We start from the raw sequence: 19,193 nt of genomic DNA on the forward strand, positions 1-19,193 counted from the left end.
AGTGGGGATAAGTTGCTAAACCCCCTAATTCTCGTTATTTCAAGTACTCTCTAATCCAATTATTGCATTCATTCCATATCATTAAAAATTCCCACAGCTTGGAAGAAGTTAGGCATCATTTTAAAACATTGTTACCTTTTCATCTTATCACAGACACATCTTCACAGTTGTATTTTACCCAGTGTTGCAATAGGCTTTTCTATGAAACAATTTATTTTTTGAGGATGTGGCTGATTATTCTTCTGTTTGTATATATCTATAGATATTTTAAGTACTTCAAGTACATGCAGTAAATGAATTAATCTCACTCATCACAGCTCCTTTTCAGCCTAGCTTTCAAACCCAGCTCAGTCAAAACGGTAAAACACAATCAGAGATGTATGTTTCAGTTTCTAAAATGACAGCTGATAACTGTTCAAATGCAATCCATCCCACACCCTTTGCCACAAACCCTGGTTGGGGTAACGAGGTCACTGAATAACTCACCTTCATAATGCAGGATTGGTGGTGTTTCCTTGTCCTGGGTGGCTGCAAATTCACAGCTGTGGCTTAATGCAGCCACTTGGTCTACATCAGCAGAGAGACCTCTGTTGTCAAGCTCCAGTGAAGCAGCAAGGACACAGAACACGCTCTGAGCCAAGACAAAAGCTGCCAGCGAGACCTGATCAACAGCATCTTTCCCCTGGATGGATGAGTCTTCCTGGTGCTCCCATGCGAGCCTGCCACTGCAGCTCCCATACTTGCCGAAAGCCACCTGGTAGCAGGAGCAGCCACTTTGCATGAGAGTAACATAATGCCAACCAGCACCATACTGTCCTAGCAATAACAGCTTAAGGATTGGCTTATGCCTCAGGTTTTGCTATGCTCCTTCTAAAGTAGGCTCTGAGTGGGCAAAGGAGCTAATTCCCTGCTGCTGGAGCAATCTGCGTGTTATCAACATTCCCATACTCAGGTTTATAGCTACCCATAAGGTCAGAGAAAAATATTGATGATAATAGGTAGCTAGTCACAATTTGTGTTGCTTTTGTATTATTGGAATTAGAAGGCAATTACATTTAACCATCTGTTTGTCTGTGTTCTCACACAACAAGTGTGAGGCATGCTTAGCAGAACCAACCGCTTTAAGAGCCCACATCACACCATCCCAGCTGTCCAATTTAATTCTGTGAATGCCCTCATGAGTACCCACCCTTTCCACTTCTGTGTGATTTAAGTACTGCAGTGACAGTACTTGATTAAAGGAATTCAGCAGGTCTCCATGCCCTGCCTCTCCCTCTACCGTATCTACCCCTCTTAACTATCCTTTGCCACAGTGAATGAGGGCCTCCTGGGACTAGTTAGATATTATCTACACATTCCTGATCAAGCCATTAACTGATCTCCTGTTCACTGGAAGTTAGATGTGTTTTTCATGAGTCCAATGTCTGGACTCAGGATCTCAAGCAGCGCATTCTTAGGTGGTACCTGATATTTAACCCATAACTGTCAACAATATTCAGTGACAGATTGAGGGAGGTGATTCTTGTCCTCTACTCTGCTCTGATGAGACCTCATGTGGAGTACTGCATGACATTTTGGAGACCTCTGCACAGGAAGGACATGGATCTGTCAGAGCAAGTCCAGAGGGACACAAAGACAATCAGGGGGCTGAAGCACCTCCCGTTCCAGGACAGGCTGAGAGAACTGGGCTTCTTTAGCCTACAGTAGAGAAGCATCCAGGGAGATCTTATAGCAGACTTCCAATACTTCAAGGGGGTCTACGGAAAAGATGGGGAGGAGCTCTTTATCAGAGATCGCAGTGATAGGATAAGGAGTAATGCTTTTAAACTGAAAGAGGGGAGATTTAGATTAGGTCTTGAAAGAATTTTTTTTACTATGAGGGCGGTGAGACACTGGGACAGGTTGTCCAGAGAAGCTGTGGATGTCCCATCCCTGGAGGTGTTCAAGGCAAGGCTGGATGAGGCTTTGAGCAACCCGATCACGTGGAAGGTGTGCCTGCCTGTGGCAGGGGGGTTGGAACTGGATGATCTTTAAGGTCCCTTCCAACTCAAACCACTCTATGATTCAACAATTCTATGATATCTGTAACACTAACATACCACGCTCCTGCCTATTTATGTACCCTATGCCTAAACCAGATGAAAATCTAATAATAAGGGAGTAACAAGCTTAATGCAACTGCCTGGAAAACAGATAAAGCTGATAAACATATAAAATTTGAAGCAACTTAGAAGAAGCTTAGTTTTGTTAGCAGAGGCCTTGAAAGCTGAAAAGGAGGAGCCAGCATGCAGAGTTCTACTGATAAGAAGACAGGAATGTAGACATCAGTGGTCTTGAGCGAAAACCGGCTGAATTCTACTTTGCAGTTCGGAGGAATGCCAAGAGTCCAGAGAGCCTGCGCTCGGGGTTAAAAAAAGCTTATCCTGAGGAAGACGTCTGACTTCATCCCTGAGACCCCAGCCCACGACCACCAGGAGGCACTGTGCAGGCACAATACCGGAGAGATCCTTCCAGAACTAGTTGTAATACGGGGAAAGGTTATGAATATGTAGTAGGTGCTTATAATTACGCATGTCTTTACACTATAAGTAGCTGGGGTTTGGGTTATACATTACACGAGTTGGGCAGAGCTTATCTCCCTCATGCCTGTCAACGGAAAAAAAACCCACATACCTGCTTTATAACTCATTCTGGGTTACAGGCTTTGATTCTGCAAAACAAAGCAGACATTACATTAGACACCAGCATCCACAAGTCTACTTCCTGAATTCCAGCTACTGTAACTTTATTTTTAATTTATTTCTTGAACTTTATAGTATTTACCCAAAGTCAATGAAAACAGCCCACAAAAGAATTTAATTCCACAGCAATCTAAGGGCTTCAACAGGAACCTTGTGGTCCTGCCACGCACTGTCTGCTATGCCTAAAACAGTGATGTTTTGCACCTTTCCACTCAACTATTTTAGCAATTAAGCTTAACAGCTAACTAATAATTTCATTTTTTTTTACTCGCTGAGTCCACAGAGATCTCTTCACTCTCAGAAAGGAGAAAGGGAAGCACAGGAAGGACATGGTTCTGTTAGAGCAAGCCCAGAGGGCCACAAAGACAATCTAAGGCCAAGAGGAAACTGTTACAACCTGACACAAAGTATTCATGAAGACACAATGGAAAATGGTTGCAATGACACCAACAATAGGACATCATGCAAAATTAGTGTCTTGCGGAAACAAGCTCTATAACCCAATATGAGTTCTAAAGCAGGTGTGTTTATTCGCTGACAGGTACAAGGGGGATAAGCTCCACCCAACTCGCACACTGCACTGCTTAACAAACAGCTACTTATAAATATGCATATCTTTACACTATAAGTGCCTACTACATATTCATAATCTTTCCCCGCTTCGTATTATAATTAGTTCTGGAAGGATCTTTTCAGCTTTGCGCCTGCGCAGTACCTCCTGGTTGTCATGGGCTGGGGTCTCAGGGATGAAGTAACTCCTCTTCCTCAAGTGAACTCTCCCTGAACTCAGTCTGTGGGCAGATGCAGTCCCCTTCTGGTCGCTTTCCAAACCACAAGGTAGGATAAAACCAGTTTTTGCTCGAAACTGCTGATGTTCACATTCCAGCTTCTTCTTATCAGCAAAAGTTGTCTTACCAGCTTTCAAGGCCCCTACTAACAGGCAGTGTGAATTGCAATGAACTAAGCTTTTTCCCTTATATGGTGCGGTTTACAATAAAATAAGCTTCTTCTAAATTTCTTCCCCTATATCTTATATGTTTACCTATCGGTAGAAAGAAAGAAAATAGGTAATTGTCTATAAATCAGTTAAAAAATTAAATCCAACCTATGGCAACATACCAGCCACCTCTCCGTACTCTAAAGAACAAGGCAAGATTTTTCACACAAGAAGTAAACACAGACTTCATTTTGTGTCAGAGGTGGCAAATGCTTAAAGCATAGCAAGGCTACAAAAAGATAACACGCATCCTCAGCACGTGTAGCAAACCCATGGTTTCAGTTCTCGAGAGGAGGCAGGCTCCACAGCACCTGAGAGAGTGTAAGCAGAAGAGACAGAGCAGAAAGCAGCACCTGTCTCAGAGGTCTCAATGAGCAGCCTGCTCAGAAAGCGAGACCCTGCTCATGGCAGGAAGCCTGGCCAGCTTATGGTAGAGTTGTAAACTCCTACCATCCCTATAGCCTAGCGCTCCCTGCTTCACAAGGCCTTATGCCTACACTTACCTTTATCTCCAGGAAAAGCCATATTCCTATCCCAGAGAGCACATGTGCCCCCAAAAGCACGTGCCCCCAAAAGCACAGCTGCCAGCAGCAATCGTGCTGCACATTCATGAACACCCACTAGCACATGACAACATGTGCAGCTCTCAGGTTCCAACTTCCCTCCTATGCTGAATGCCACTACCTCAAATGGATTTGAGTAAGCAAGGTTTCCTAGTTCTGTTTCCCAGCTCCCTGAAATGCTAGACAAACTTTCTGTTGCTAACTTAGAGGGATTTAACACTTCAGCTGTAAAATGGGCCCATGTCTCCCTTACTCCACTTTCCAAGAATGCTGCACGCTGTGCTGCCAACCGTGCCAGAGAGTCCACACAACTCCCTGACAGGCATAAACAAGCCTTAGATCCCCTCTTGATCCTGTTATCAACTAAATTCATTTTGCTCATGCAAGAAGCCAGTACAGAAACCAGGGCACGTACGTTAGGCAATTCATTCCCCCCACTCTTTGTCCCAGCCCTGCCCCTCTAATGCTGGGAACTTCATCAGTTACCTACACTCCAAGACCTGTGATCCCCCTCCAGCCTTCCCAGCAATGCAAGTGCAGCAACAATGCACAGTGAAATAAATACAAATTGTATTGCCAAGGAAAGTTTTTTTTCTATAAGTGTGCAACAGAGCATAGGAGAAAAGCTAGAAATCCCTAAAGTTAAGATTAAAAAGCACATCAGAGGGATTATTTTCTGTATTTTTAACCAGCCTGCAATTTAGAGATGCTAATTTTATCCATGTTACCATCATGGAAACCATGAAATTAACAACAGGTTGCTAACTTTTTTTTTTTATATCAATAGCTTGACACAAACAAAGGTCCTCAAGAACCTAGGGGTTATTAAAACTAAAACAACATGAAACCATTAGAGAATTTACTAAATATAAAAAGTATCAAATGTGGCTTAGAGATTATAGAAGCCCACAGGAAAAGAGAAGGAAGAAGAGCGCTGAGCTAGACAGATAAAAGTTGCAGCATGGAAGCCCTTATGAGAGAACACACTCAGAAGCTAATGAGAACAACTTAAGGTAGAAATGAAGTGCAAATGAAACTGTGACAGCATCTAAAAATGCAGCACATTATTTTCCAACATTTTTGGACATCAGACATATCTTACAGTGCATTATTATAATCTTCTCTAATACCATGTAACCAAAGCCTTACTTTTAAGCACCCAAATCCATGCTTGCTGTTCCACCCATACCAGTGCTGCTTTTTAAAGCCATTCTCCCTTGTACAGCATTTAAGAACTTATCCTCATGTTACAAAAATCCAAGCAGGCTTTCTTGTGCCTTAGAATAAAATAGAAGAATATGGCTGAGACCAGCATCTAAACAGTTTTCTCTCTTTCTAGTTTCAAGTTCTCTAGGATCAGAAAAATCTGCCTGTGACTATAAACCAGACTGTTTCTTCTCCTTCAATAATTCATTAAAATCTCTTCCCCATAATAAAAAATTATTTTTCTTAAACCATATAATAACTATCTCATATATTATGCTTTTTAGATCAGACACATTTAGAGAAAAACAGACGTCTCTTCTCATTTAAACACAGACCAGCCTTTTGGCCTTACAAAAGCAATAGCCATGAGCTCAGGAGAGATCAACTAATTAAAAAAAAATTTCGTGACATTAAAATCTGCCACCTAGTGGGCTTTGTTAAAAATATGATTTTAAATTGGAAGATACATCCTTAGAAGCTTAAAAAGTTCCATTTCTACATGCTTAGTTTATTTTTTTGCTTTCCTTTGGCTAGACTTGAAAATTAAAAAAAAAAAATTACCACATCAGAACTCCCTAAAATCTACACACAAGTGCAATAAATCAGGCCTTGTACTTCTAACATCTCTGCAATTGCTTACTTGATATTCCAGAAGCGCAAGTAAAGCATACTCAGATGCTAAGTCTCCTCCATCAAAGAGGAGGATTGTCCAAAACGAAAGATTCAAATTAATTCAGAGTTAACTGATAAAAATGGTAATTTGGAAACAGAGTAAAAATAAAAAGTGTTGTTAAGAAAATTTGAGCAAATAAATAACTAAAATATACCCCAAACCTCACTAGAAACTTTCTTTTTTTTCTCCAACAAGTAAAAAGACATTTTAACTTCACTGCCAGGAGACTCAAGAAAAGGTCCTGGCGGTATCACAGGGCAGGTACGCAGAAAAAAAGGACTTATTTTTCTGTATCTAAAGAAAGAGGAAGAGATGCCATAAAATGAACTCATTCAAAGGAATACATTAGCTGAGTATTACTGACACACAAAAAGCTAAGCATATAGAGGATATCCCTGGCTAGAATTAGCCAACATTGCGCCAGTTAGATTTTCCACTGTGCTCTTGTGACGACAGAAAAGCAAACAAATATTGGAAGCTAGCTGAAAAACAGCACACAGGCATCACCTACATCCTTGTTGTATGCAAGGTTAATTCCTAAGCAGGAAATCAGGTCAAACAGCAAATCCTTTCACTTGCACAGACTCTTTCAAATGTAAGCAGTAAAATTTTTGAAGGGATTTACTAGGAATTATTGTTTCAACAACATGAAGGATTGAAGGATTTTTTTTCCTCATATCTACCTAATATTATCCAAGGTAAGTTGATGAAAAGCAGTACTTTCAGTGGAGGTAACTGCCATACTGAAAAAAAGAACTAAAGCAATTGCTTGTTTGATTTTTAAAAGCACAGAGTACATATATATACTCAAAAGAAATACATATACTCAAAAGTAATGAACCAATGCATACAAGTGACAAACTTCCTAGTACAGGTGTGTCTTCTAAAACTACGAATATGTTATTCAGGTTTACTCTGAATGAGCAAGAAACATTTAATAAAAAACAAACACTGTCTCTGCATGTAATAAATAACGGCAACTCAAATGAGAACCAGTCACGGTAAACTGGAAATACAAATTACTTTTGTTATTAGGCATCCACCTATCAAAAAAACATCCACTCGGGAAACTATGTCATGTGGTCGCAGAGGATAATACAAACAATGTTCTCTAAAGTAAAACTTCCACTCAGTCAAACAAAAAAGAACATGCTACCTGGTAGCAGAAAAGTTCCTGGTGTTACACTTCAAAAAAACCCAAACATTTTATGGTTGTAATTTGGAAGAACTTTTTGAGATCTTCTGTTCAAGCAAGAGCCCAAACATTCATTTTCATGTAAAGTAATTGCTAGTTCATAGCTGAATAGTTTTATGTGAGCCACACAGTCTCACACTTGTTAGCAATATACCTCATTTACCTTGCAGAAACAGCCCTCAAACTTTAAGTTAACCAACGTTATTTCAGCAGAAACACACACACAATGGTGAAATTCCAAATATTAATTATTTTATTTATTCAAATAAATAAAGAGGAAAATGGCTATGATTGATTTTCTCTTTTTAAATGGTGGGGTACCAATACCAGAATTACAGAGCAGCTTCCACAGGGAGAAGACAGGGCAAGTCATCTTGTGCAGAACACATTCCACGTTTACTTCTCTACAAATGTATCCTCCTGTATATGGCACTAGGTTGTAATAAGAGATTACCTATTAGATGTAAGGTTTGTTTGCAAAAGGCTTAGAAGAATGGGCAAGTCATATCTGACCACCTCTGTAACATCAACAATCCAACAGTTAAAATTAATATATTACACACTGTGTTCTTGATCCTTCTTGAACGGACAAGAGTTATCACTGAAATTAGTAAGCATTTTATCATTTAACATAAAACAATATCAGTATTTTATGGTCTACAATAAGCCATTTGGATAAGTTGATCCTGTATTTTTTTCATCAGCTTATTGTAAGTCATAACTGTTCCCAAAGAGTTCTTAAGAACCATTAGATGAATACCTCAGCCTTTTTTTTCAAAGGAAAAAAGGCAAAAAAATAATTGCAACCAACCTTTTAAATACTAAGAATTGAGTCACACCACTCCACAGTGCCCTATGACCTATTTACAGATGCAAAATTAATGAAAAAAGTAAATCAGCAATTATTCATAATTTTTTAAAAATCCTTTTTACAGCATGAAGTACATTTTATGCATCTTCAAGTAAGATTGTTTACACAGGATGAATTTTACACTGTACATTTTTTTGATGTTGAAGTATATAAATACAGAGAAAAATATTGCCACAACCAATACACTTAAATACCTGTACATTATTTACATTCTAAAATATTTTACACAGCTCTAAACCATCAGCATCATTTAAGCTATACACATTCCAAAAACCAGAGTGTAAAATGCTTACAGTTTTTAACATGGGATTTTCAATTTAAATGCTACTTTCAGTTCTTTAGTACTTCAACGGGTTCAGGTATTAACTTTGTTCCATGCCAGCCATCAGTGACAAAGCTAAAGATTCCACTGCAAATGAAACCATGAAAAAGTAGTTAATATTTGCACTTGCAGCAGACTGCAAGTAGTTATTGCAGTATTCAGTTCTGTGGTTTAAAAGGAAGTTATCAGTTTATCTTTTTAATTACAACACTTTTGGAATTAAGATGGTTAACAAGTTTCATGAATCTCTGACAGCTTAGTATTTTAACACTTTCATCATCAGTTATCCTTTAGTTATTTCAGGTGGGAAGAACTGGTAAGAAATTGGCTCCTTTGTTTAATTCTCACAGACAATTCTTGCAGATAAGATCCTGTAGATTGAGGAGCAGTGATGTCAGATATCACCTCTTTTAGCAAACCATTACGATACACTTCTCCATCCCTGCTAATCCCATTCAGCAGGTGCCCCTTTAACTCCAACTGGCAGTGATTAGTAATTTAAGCTAATATCGAGCTGCAAGCAGAGGCACAGAAATGCCATCTTCCACCATTTCTGCTACCAAGGAAGTAACTTCTAACATATGGGCAGAGCCAAGAGCTCGATAAATTTTCAGCTGAGGCACAGTTATATCTCTTCGATGTATCTCACAGCTGTCATCCAACAACAAAACAAATGCTTTTCTATGCCCTCCAGACTTTAGTTTCAGTCATTCAGAAAACTGCTTGTCACTTGCTTAGGTACATCAGCATCCCTTCATCAAGAGAAAAAAAACCTGTCTAGATGGCCAGGCCCAAAGAGTGGTGGTAAATGGAGTTAAAACCAGCTGGAGGCTGGTCACAAGTGGTGTCCCCAGGGCTTGGTGCTGGGTCCAGCCCTATTCAGTATCTTTATCAACTACCTGGATGAGAGGATGGAATGCACCTTTAGCAAGTTTGCAGACGACACTAAAATGGGAGGAAGTTTCAATCTGCTGGAAGGTAGGAAGGCTCTACAGAGGGATCCAAACAGGCTGGACCGATGGGCTGAGGCCTGCACTTGGGACACAACAACCTCATGCAGCGCTACAGGCTTGGGGAAAAATGGCTAGAAAGCTGCCCGGCAGAGAAAGACCTGAGGGTGTTGGTCAAGAGACGACAGAACATGAGCCAGCAGTGTGCCTAGGTGGCCAAGAAAGCCAATAGCATCTCGGCTTGTATCAGAAATAGTGTGGCCAGCAGGACCAGGGAAGTGATTCACTCCCTGTATTCTGCACTAGTGAGGCCACACCTCCAATACTGTGTTCAGTTTTGGGCTCCTCACTATAAGAATGACATTAAGGTCCTGGAGCACGTCCAGAGAAGAGCAACGAAGCTTCTGAGGAGGCTGAAGCACAAGTCTTATGAGGAGCGGTTGAGGGAACTGCGGTTGTTTAGCCTTGAGAAGAGGAGGCTGAGGGGAGACCTTACTGCTTTCTACAACTACCTGAAAGGAGGTTGTGGAGAGGAGGGAGCTGGCCTCTTCTCCCAAGTGATAGGACAAGAAGGAATGGCCTCAAGCTGCGACAAGGGAAGCTTAGGTTCGACACTAAGAAAAATTTCTTCACAGAAACAGTTATCAGGCACTGGCACAGGCTGCCTAGGGAGGTGGTTGAGTCACCATCCCCAGAGGTGTTTAAAAGGCAGGTAGATGAGGTGCTTAGGGACATGATTTAGTAATAGACAGGTACAGTTGTAGTTGATTATCTCTAAGATCTTTTCCAACCTAATGATTCTATCATTCTATGATTCAGTAAGGCAAAGACAGTTGTCAAGAAAAAAGGGATGGCATAAATACTCTAAAATAAAAAGTAAGGCTTCATGGCTCCCTGTAAATAACTCACAAAATGAGATTCTTTAAGACATACTGGCAAACATTAAGGCAGATTAAAACCTAACTACATTTCTAGCAAAGCTTGCGTCCCAGTAGGTGCAGCTATGTGAGAACCCTCATGTACTTACAGTGAGGAAAAGAGCCTCGACAGACAGCTTTGTTGAGAACAGTTACAAGAAACATGTGACAGTTCTTAAAATCAGATTCCATCTTCTCCATGGATTCCATCCTACAAAAGATTTCAACAGAGTAGCCACTGTGTTATCTTCAAAATATGACCAAAACTTCACAGTAAATGACAAAAGTACTCTTTGCATGGCATTCCTGCTTGAACAATATTTCAGTTATGCCTGCGTATATCACATCTAGAAAACAGAGGCAATTTTGACAGGAGCACCTGAGCACTATCACAATGGCGTTAAATAATTTCATCATCATCTCAGAAATCTCTGCAGTAACTAGGAGGAACTATGTGGTTCTAACTTACAACTGTTATTCCTACGTAGCTTTGTATTTCAAGACACCCATTCCTTGTCCCTATTGCTTCAAAGCTCCTTGGGGTAAACCTACACTGCCAAATAAAACAGGGACACCCACACTTCTTTACTATCAGCCAGCTGTCAAATCTCACTTAAGGCTGTGCCAGACAGTGCTCACCCAAGCAGAGAGAAGATGTAGTTCACAATAGTCATGCGTTTCCTTTTTCCCCTCTCCCAAGAGGATATGTGTGATGCTACATCAGCTATGACTTTTTCCTGCCACATCCAAGAGCACACGACCACATGCCCTGAGTTTCAGTCTTTATCAGAAGTCTTCACAAAATATTTCTCACACTGCAAGTTGGAAATGCACTCCAAATACAGCAACTTCCTAATGCCCCAGGACAGCAGGATCCACATTCTAGGCAACATGTGTGCCGAAGAGAATCAGGTGCTGGTTGACAGCAGGCTCAACAGGTGTCAGCAGTGGGTCCTGCCAGCCAGAGAGCAAACCACACCCCAAGGTGCATCAAACACAGCACAACCAGCCAGTCAAAAGAGGGGATTATCCTGCTATATTCAACACTGGTACAGCCTTGTCTTGAGCACTCTGTGCAGTTCTGAGCTCCACCATTTAAGAAGCATGTTAAAAGTACGTGAATGTGTCCAGAGGACGACAAAACTGGCGAAGGGGCTGGAAGGCATGTACTGTGAGGAACAGCTATGGACTTTCGGCTTGTCTCATTTGGAGAGAAGGAGGCTAAGGGGTGACCTCATTGCTCTCTACAGCTTCCTGAGGAGGCAAAGTGGAGAAGGAGGTGCTGATTTCTCCTCCCTTGTACACAGTGATAGGACACATGGGAATGGTTCAAAACTATGCAGGGGAGGTTTAGACTGGACGTTAGGAAGCATTTCTTTACTGAGAGGGTGGTCAAACCCTGGAACAGGCTTCCTAAAGAGGTGATCGATGCCCCAAGCCTGCCATTGTTTATGAGGCATTTCAACAAAGACCTTGATTTTTTTTGGTCAGCCCTGAAATGGTCAAGTAGTTAGACTAAATGATCATTGTAGGTCCTTTCCAACCGAACTAGTCTATTCTATTCTAAAAAAAATAAATCAGACCTTATCCTTAGTCTAGTGTAAGGGATGACTTACAGAAAAACAACTGATTCACAGACCAATGCATTAATCTTATCTTGGAAATTACACGTGGGTTTCTAACTTTAATCATGGCATTTAAGGAAGCACACAGCCTTTTGAAAAATCCCAACTGTAACACCCATCTCAGTTCATTTCTACAGAAAAGGTATTATAGGAAAGTGCAGACCAAAAATAACTTCAGATTTTACCATTAATATAAGATCTGAGTATTTGAACTAAATTAAACATTCTGCATGAAAATCTTAACTCCAAGTAAATGGCAGAACCTTCACTGACTTTAACAGCTCAACCTTTCTACCACAAATTTTTTACAAAGGCTTTGCCATTTATCATAGAATACCAGGTTGGAAGGGACCTCAGGCTTCATCTGGTCCAACCTTTTAAGTGATACGTAGTTTAAAAGAGATGCTAGTCTAAGAAAACTAAGGTTTACAGGTTAGATTTAGATAATCTTTTTTTTAAGAAAACAAAAAAGTGGCCTCCATTCTAGAAGGCCATATACTAAATAATAATACTTTTCATAAAGCAATTAATGAATGTCAGCATTTACCTGCCTACAATTTTAAATCATAGTCAGGAAACCTGATCATAAACCAAACCCGTGAACCTCTCATTTTACCATTATGAACAAAAACGAAGGAAAAGAAAACCTTCTTTGTTGCTACGCTCTATAATCTTTTCAAACACTTGAAGGTTACAGATTGGTCACCTCTTTAATTAGCAACTACTGGACATAGGTTGACACAAGTGCATGAAACTTGTCCAGTTCATTCTAAAAGAAATCCCACTTCCGCTAAGAAACAGGAATTAGCCTCTGGCATCTGCTGTTATAAACAGAATAAAGTCCTGTTATTTCACAGAAAATATACCTCAAAATTGTATTCTGAGCTGTGAAATTATGACCGTGTAGAGTTTTAGGTATGTATACTTACTTCCAAGCCCCCAAACCAGCTTGCCACCGGTCTGCAAACATCAATACTAAATTTAACACTTTCATTATAGCTTCTTTCACAAAGCTCACCTAAAATAATTAAAAGGAATAAGAGTCAGAAATTCAGTGTTAAGCATAATAACTTTCATAATATTAAGTTGCAATACAAGGTATCTTGTGCCATTTAATCTTATCTGTAGAAACAATCTCCTTAGTACAATGTGATTCTTCCATATTTAAGATGCGTTTCATATTTGCTCTCTAATTCATTTCATGGCTGATAATCTCAATGAGAACTAAGGACAGACAAGATGTGGGATAAAAGCTATAATGTTATTTACCTTCCCTGTTTCCTGCTATACCAGTATGTATAATCCTCATTTACATTATCAAGCCTCAATTTACTCAAGTCCTCCCATCTCTTAGAAAGAAATGAGTCACATAAAATCCAATGTAAATAATTCAATTTTATTCTCTCTCCTTGAAAGAACTGAGATGAGACTTGCAAGGGAAACTGGATCTCAAAGTTAACTCCGGAAAAGCTACCTTTTCCTCAAGAGTACCTCCAAATTACTTAGTATGTATTAACTGCCAAACAGACAGCCTACTTAGTACTGAACTACTTACTTGTCCTGTTAAACTCAATATATCAAATAAGCCAATTTTTTTACCCACCTTTTCTCTCAATAGGCAGCGATCATGGATTGTAGACAGATATCTGTAATGAATCTTTATCAACTGATCTAAATCCTTGGCGTCTTCTACCTGATGCTGAAACTCCAAGCCTGTACTGTGAAGAATCTTAAAAAGAAACCCAGAATTATTGATTCCATATTGCACACAATTTCTTATGGCTCTCTTCCAATATTCATATACATCTAAAGAGCCTAAAATTGCCTGATCCATTCACTCTTCTCTCTCAAATTTTAGGCTCACCCTCCAAGTTACCATCAAATACAGCAACAAAATCAAGCTTTTCTCATAACTGCATGACATTCTTCACGTAAGTAGGGATATTGCCATTGCACAAGGACAGGCAGACTATCCCCAAAGGAACTAATTTTGAGCATGTTAATTGTACTAAAGGTAAAAAATGTCAGTATTAGGCAGATAATGAATCACCAGGCATTGCCTCTACATTTGATAAGCCATGAATACACTTTTGGATCTGTGTACTACAGATTCTTAGGAAGGATCCATTTAAATAACATGCCTGTAGTAAAACTTGTATAAGCTTAACAGGTCTTAAAGAGAACAACAACCTACAGAAACCTATTTTTACATGGCTGTGCTTCAGTCATCTAGCACTGGGAAGAACTAATAATATCCAAAGATCAATCATATGCCCAAAGAACTTCTAAAGCATTTTTAGAATTACTCATTTAAAACTGCCAAGTTAAAGCCAAAATACATTTATTTCAAAATTAGTCCAGTGTCCTTTCTGCAATACAAGATTTTTTTTTAATGTTTTAAATGAAAATTAGTACTGCATCTCCAGCTATAAGTTCTTAATCTAAATGAAACTGTGATATAACACAAACCCTAGTCATGATGTAATTGTGCAGGCTGTTAACAAAATGCATAAGTTTCACTCTTAAGAGGAACATGCGATGTATTTGTTGTTTTATGTTTTCCGTTTGGGGTCCAAATAGAGGAAGCATTCCTTGTTCTAATAAAGTTCCTTCCTTCACTTGTGGATTTTCTGCAGCACAGACTAGTTCTAAAAAGAAAAGGCAAGAGTATTATATTGAAATGCCTATGAAAGCAAATTGTATCTAAAGTTTCACTTAAAATTGAAATTTGTTATTTTTATTCTGCACACAATACTGATGTAGGATTTTTATTGCAACGCAGACTGTTATTGAAGTGTAGCAACAATACACTGAATAGTTTGAGAGCATACATACAACGCAGTTTGACAAATACCCTAGGAAATGCTATTTAAAAGCTAAAGATTATGTGAAAGGATTTTTTAAAATCTACATCAAAAACAAATGTGTAAACTAGCTCCACAAAGGGGAAGACTCAAACACAAAGCCATATCCATAGAGTTTAAACCACAGAAAAATACAAATCTAATTAACTAATGTATAGAGATGAACTCGTCAACCTTCCAGTTTATTTTTCTAGTACATGAAGTGCATATCCACTTTAAATGGGACAGGAAGAGTATAAGCATTAACCTGGTGAAGGAGACATGTAAGAGATCTCTTTCTACAACCTCCAAATATTTATATTGTAGCTAAAAGTACATATTACAAACTGTACCGCTTGCTGTTTCAATCTCAATTACAGTATTTTTTTCATCTTGTTTTCATAACTTGTTTCAAGATATTACTCATAAAAACTTGGACTACATACAATGCAAAACATTAGGGTGTAACACACAGACCTTTCAACAGCAACCTCTGAAGAATGAAAGTACTAAGTTTCCAATACAACTAACTAGACTTGAATCAAAGAGACTAAGGGAATGCATGAATAAACAGCGTTGTCCCTTGAGGCTGAAACGAACTGAAAAGCATGCCCTGCTTAATATATCTGATTTGTGAAGCTAAAGGGATTAGTACTTTATAGAATGAATAAAAATTCTGACTGATTTATACTACATACTGCAGAAAGCAGCAGACTATTTATATCCTTAGACCACATAAGTTTTCAGAGTATCTTTCATTGAAGAAGTTTCTTACCATCAAATCGTAAAACATCTAGACTATACTTGGCCCACTTGATTTGCAGTAAGAGCAGAAAAACTTGATTGTAAATTTTTTGGCACTCTAAGCTTATAACTATATCCACAGGCCAAGGAACCTAAGAAGAGGATAATCAAGACAGGAAAGGTAAGTCATTTCAAAGCAACATTTCAAATCTGTTTGAAAGAACTACAGCAATATTAACTCACTACCTTGTAACTCAATGTCAAACCATCTAAGGTGTGGACTGGGAGTTTCTTCTTTGCTGTATCAACACTTTCAAATGATATAGACAACCTATGCAAGGAAACAAGTGATTTAATTGGCGATAATCTGTTTTAAAATAGTGGATAGATTTATTTTACTTCTTATTGCTAAATACCAACTGTCTAATTTAATGTGAAGCAAATGCGTAGAAGAGATGACAACCACTTAAAACTTTATCAAAACAGATTCTTGTAATGAGTACACAATAATTAGTATTACGCTATGCAAGTACATTAGTACAGGCAAGTGTAACTAAATGCTATTTTCTAGGCTTTTGCATTTTACCTTGAACTGTCCTCTGGATAGCGCTGCCCAACTGCTTCTTGAAGTTGAACATTTAAGAAAGCAACATTCTGCCATGTTTCCTTCTCTCTAATTTTGTCAAAAATAGATGTATAGAAGTCATACATGGTATCTCCAGCTTCAAGTAAGAAAAAGTTTCTCATTGCCTGCAAATATTCCACAAGCCTGAACAGGGAAAACACATATAACAGTTCCTCAGTCCTAATCATACAAGTACAACCAAACACAATTGTTATAGAAACAAAAATCTTAAAACTCTTCACTACAAGAACTCAGTAATGAACACAAACTTAATGAAGTCCATAGTAAAGCCTTTGCTTAACAGCTTTCACATATGTTCAAATAAAACAAAATAACCACGTCATTTTTTTGTGTAAGCTTGAACAGCTCTATTAACTTCAGCAGAAGCGCTCGTGGCGTTCAGTTGTCTTACAGGTTAGGCAATTACCATAAATAGCTTAGAGTTTGGAAATCCTGTCCCTCTCCCTCAACAGAATTTATGGAAGGAGATGCAATTTCAGGGTGAGTTCTGTCTAAGAGAAGACTTGAATATGGAGCTCTGGAAAATTATTATTTGGACTTTACTTTTCTTATAAAGTACGAAGAATGCTAAGGCTATGACTCTCCTAAGAACCATAACTATAAATACATTAAGTATTCCAGGATGATTAAAAGCATGACCATTTATGACCACCTGAAAGGACATTTTACTATAAGCAATATAAAAATAATCACACGATATACTTTTGTCTACTATACTTTTTATACTATCATAACTGAATCTCATATTAAACTGATATATTCTGGTTTCCTACTCTTTGTCTTCTGGTTTCAAACGACAACACTATTAAAAGTACAGCTTGAAATAATTTCCCCGTTGAACATCCACTGAAGCCAAAAGATAGCTTCGCTGCTGGTTTAAATTAGACCAAGTCTTCACCCAGGATTCTACCGTGTTAGATACCTCCTTTCCTCCTTAAGGACTTTCTCGTTATTATCAAATTGGAGTAGAAACACAATGTAAAATTCCTGCTTTTAAGCGTGTGACATAACACTGGTAACTAATACAAAAGTTAATAAAAAACAAATCTACTTTCTTACCTATAATCCTTCTTTAAAGTTTTCATTAGATTACCACAGCATTCCAAGTATTGCTTGTCTATGTGCGGATAAAGGCAAGACCTTAATGTCAGTTCAAAAGTCTGGCAGGTCACTGATTCTGAGGATCTATCCACACAAACATCTCCACCAGTGAACTTCTCGTGATAATCACTCTGTTCCAAATATAATCTTAAAAGAAAACAAGCTGCTCAGGGAAGAAGGTTCATAATTCATACAATATATAAAGCAAAAAAAGTCATACTTTCAAAGATTTTAATCAAAATTGGATCCTCTGTTTCAAGTATACAGTGCAAAAGTAATCATAGAATCACTAGCCCTTCGAGATCATAAAGTCCAACCATATCTGTCCACTACTAAACCATATCCCTAAGCACTTCATCTTGGGGGGCCCAAAACTGGACTGAACTATTCAAGATATGACCTCACCAATGCCGAATACATGGGCACAATCACTTTCCTGGTCCTGTTGGCCATGCTGTTTCTCATACAAGCCAAGATGCTATTGGCCTTCTTGGACACACGAACACGCTGCTGGCTCATATTCAGCATCTGTCAACCAATACCCCTAGGTTTTTCTCTGCCAGACAGCCTTCTGGCCACTCTTCCCCAAGCCTGTAACGCTGCACTGGGTTGTTGTGTCCCAAGTGCAGGACTTTGCATTCGGCCTTGTTAAATCTTGTTGTCTCAGCCCATCAATTCAGTCTGTTCAGATCCCTTTGTAGAGCCTCCCTACCCTGAAGCAGATCAACATTTCCTCCCAGCTTAGTGTCATCTACAAAATTGCTAAGGGTATGTACAATCCCTTCATCCATATAAAAGCTCTTTCATAATTACAGCACAGATTAAGTCTATTAAGTGGTCCTTTATACTGTTTTTGTGTGACCAGGCATAAAAATATCAAAAAGGATGGCATACTGTAATCACATAATTGCTCAAGAAATAATACTGAAAAAAAACCATCAACACTACACAGCTTAATAAACAAATTCATTATCATTGGAAACTTAAAACCTATAGTATGCCTATACAGCAGTTAGATGGAACATCCCAGGAAAGAAAAATAAATTGAAGAAATAAAGTAAAACTTTAAACAACGAAAAGAAGCAAAACACAACAACAACAAAACAAAAAACGCAAAACAACCAAAAAGCACCACACACATGGAAAACTGGAGTAAGGCACCTTAAGTATGGAGTCCCTTATATACTATCTGTAATATCACATCATGAGAAGAGAGTATCTGCAGTCTACACCTGGTAAGTCCAATTATTTTGTCACAAAAATTATCAAGTTATTATAATTTGTAAAATGCAACTTTTGCTAGCTGAAACCATTGTAAGAAGCAGCCCAGCTCATAGCAGTGGGCGCCTTGATAAACTGGATGAGTCAGACATTGAATTAATCTATCCATTTTGACAAACAGAATATTCCCAATTAACAAGGGAAATAACAGTCTTACCTACTATTAATTATGATTTCTCTAAAAAAAAAAAACCACAAAAACCTCCTCCTAGGACCAAAATAAAAACACGTAAATTGCCAACTAGTATTTAAGAAAAAATTAAGTAGCCATTTATTCTTTGTAATCACAAATTAACTACAATTCTCAGTCTGTCTTTCCTGCTCATTTCCAAGACATTCATAACCTCTATGACCTCCTTCATTACAAAGAAAGAATTTCTACTGAATTAACATGAATTTTGGAAGGCTTTTAAAGTTAAATTATTTCGGCACAGTACAACTGAAGCTGCATTCTTCAAAGAGAAACTTCGTCCAAGTCAATGACATTGTGTACAAGTTCCAAGCAAACACATTTAAAA

The 19,193-nt window shown here is 38.6% G+C and overlaps 1 protein-coding gene across 6 annotated transcripts in view; it reads right to left on the reverse strand.

Moving 5' to 3' along the window:
• Positions 1-7,607: 7,607 nt before the first annotated feature.
• The window catches only part of TUBGCP5 (tubulin gamma complex associated protein 5), a 28,774-nt gene continuing 17,188 nt past the window's right edge, over positions 7,608-19,193 (reverse strand). For all 6 annotated transcript variants that reach the window (XM_054073898.1, XM_054073887.1, XM_054073880.1 and 3 more), the window contains 9 exons: positions 17,353-17,541; positions 16,234-16,416; positions 15,894-15,978; positions 15,679-15,799; positions 14,530-14,708; positions 13,664-13,789; positions 12,990-13,078; positions 10,546-10,646; positions 7,608-8,655 (listed from right to left, as the gene is read on the reverse strand). In XM_054073898.1, the coding sequence (XP_053929873.1) occupies positions 8,609-8,655; positions 10,546-10,646; positions 12,990-13,078; positions 13,664-13,789; positions 14,530-14,708; positions 15,679-15,799; positions 15,894-15,978; positions 16,234-16,416; positions 17,353-17,541 (1,120 nt within the window). In that variant the 3' untranslated portion in view covers positions 7,608-8,608. The remainder of the gene's footprint in view (positions 8,656-10,545; positions 10,647-12,989; positions 13,079-13,663; positions 13,790-14,529; positions 14,709-15,678; positions 15,800-15,893; positions 15,979-16,233; positions 16,417-17,352; positions 17,542-19,193) is intronic.

This window comes from Cuculus canorus, chromosome 1 (genome assembly GCF_017976375.1).
Source record: "Cuculus canorus isolate bCucCan1 chromosome 1, bCucCan1.pri, whole genome shotgun sequence".
Taxonomy (NCBI): domain Eukaryota; kingdom Metazoa; phylum Chordata; class Aves; order Cuculiformes; family Cuculidae; genus Cuculus; species Cuculus canorus.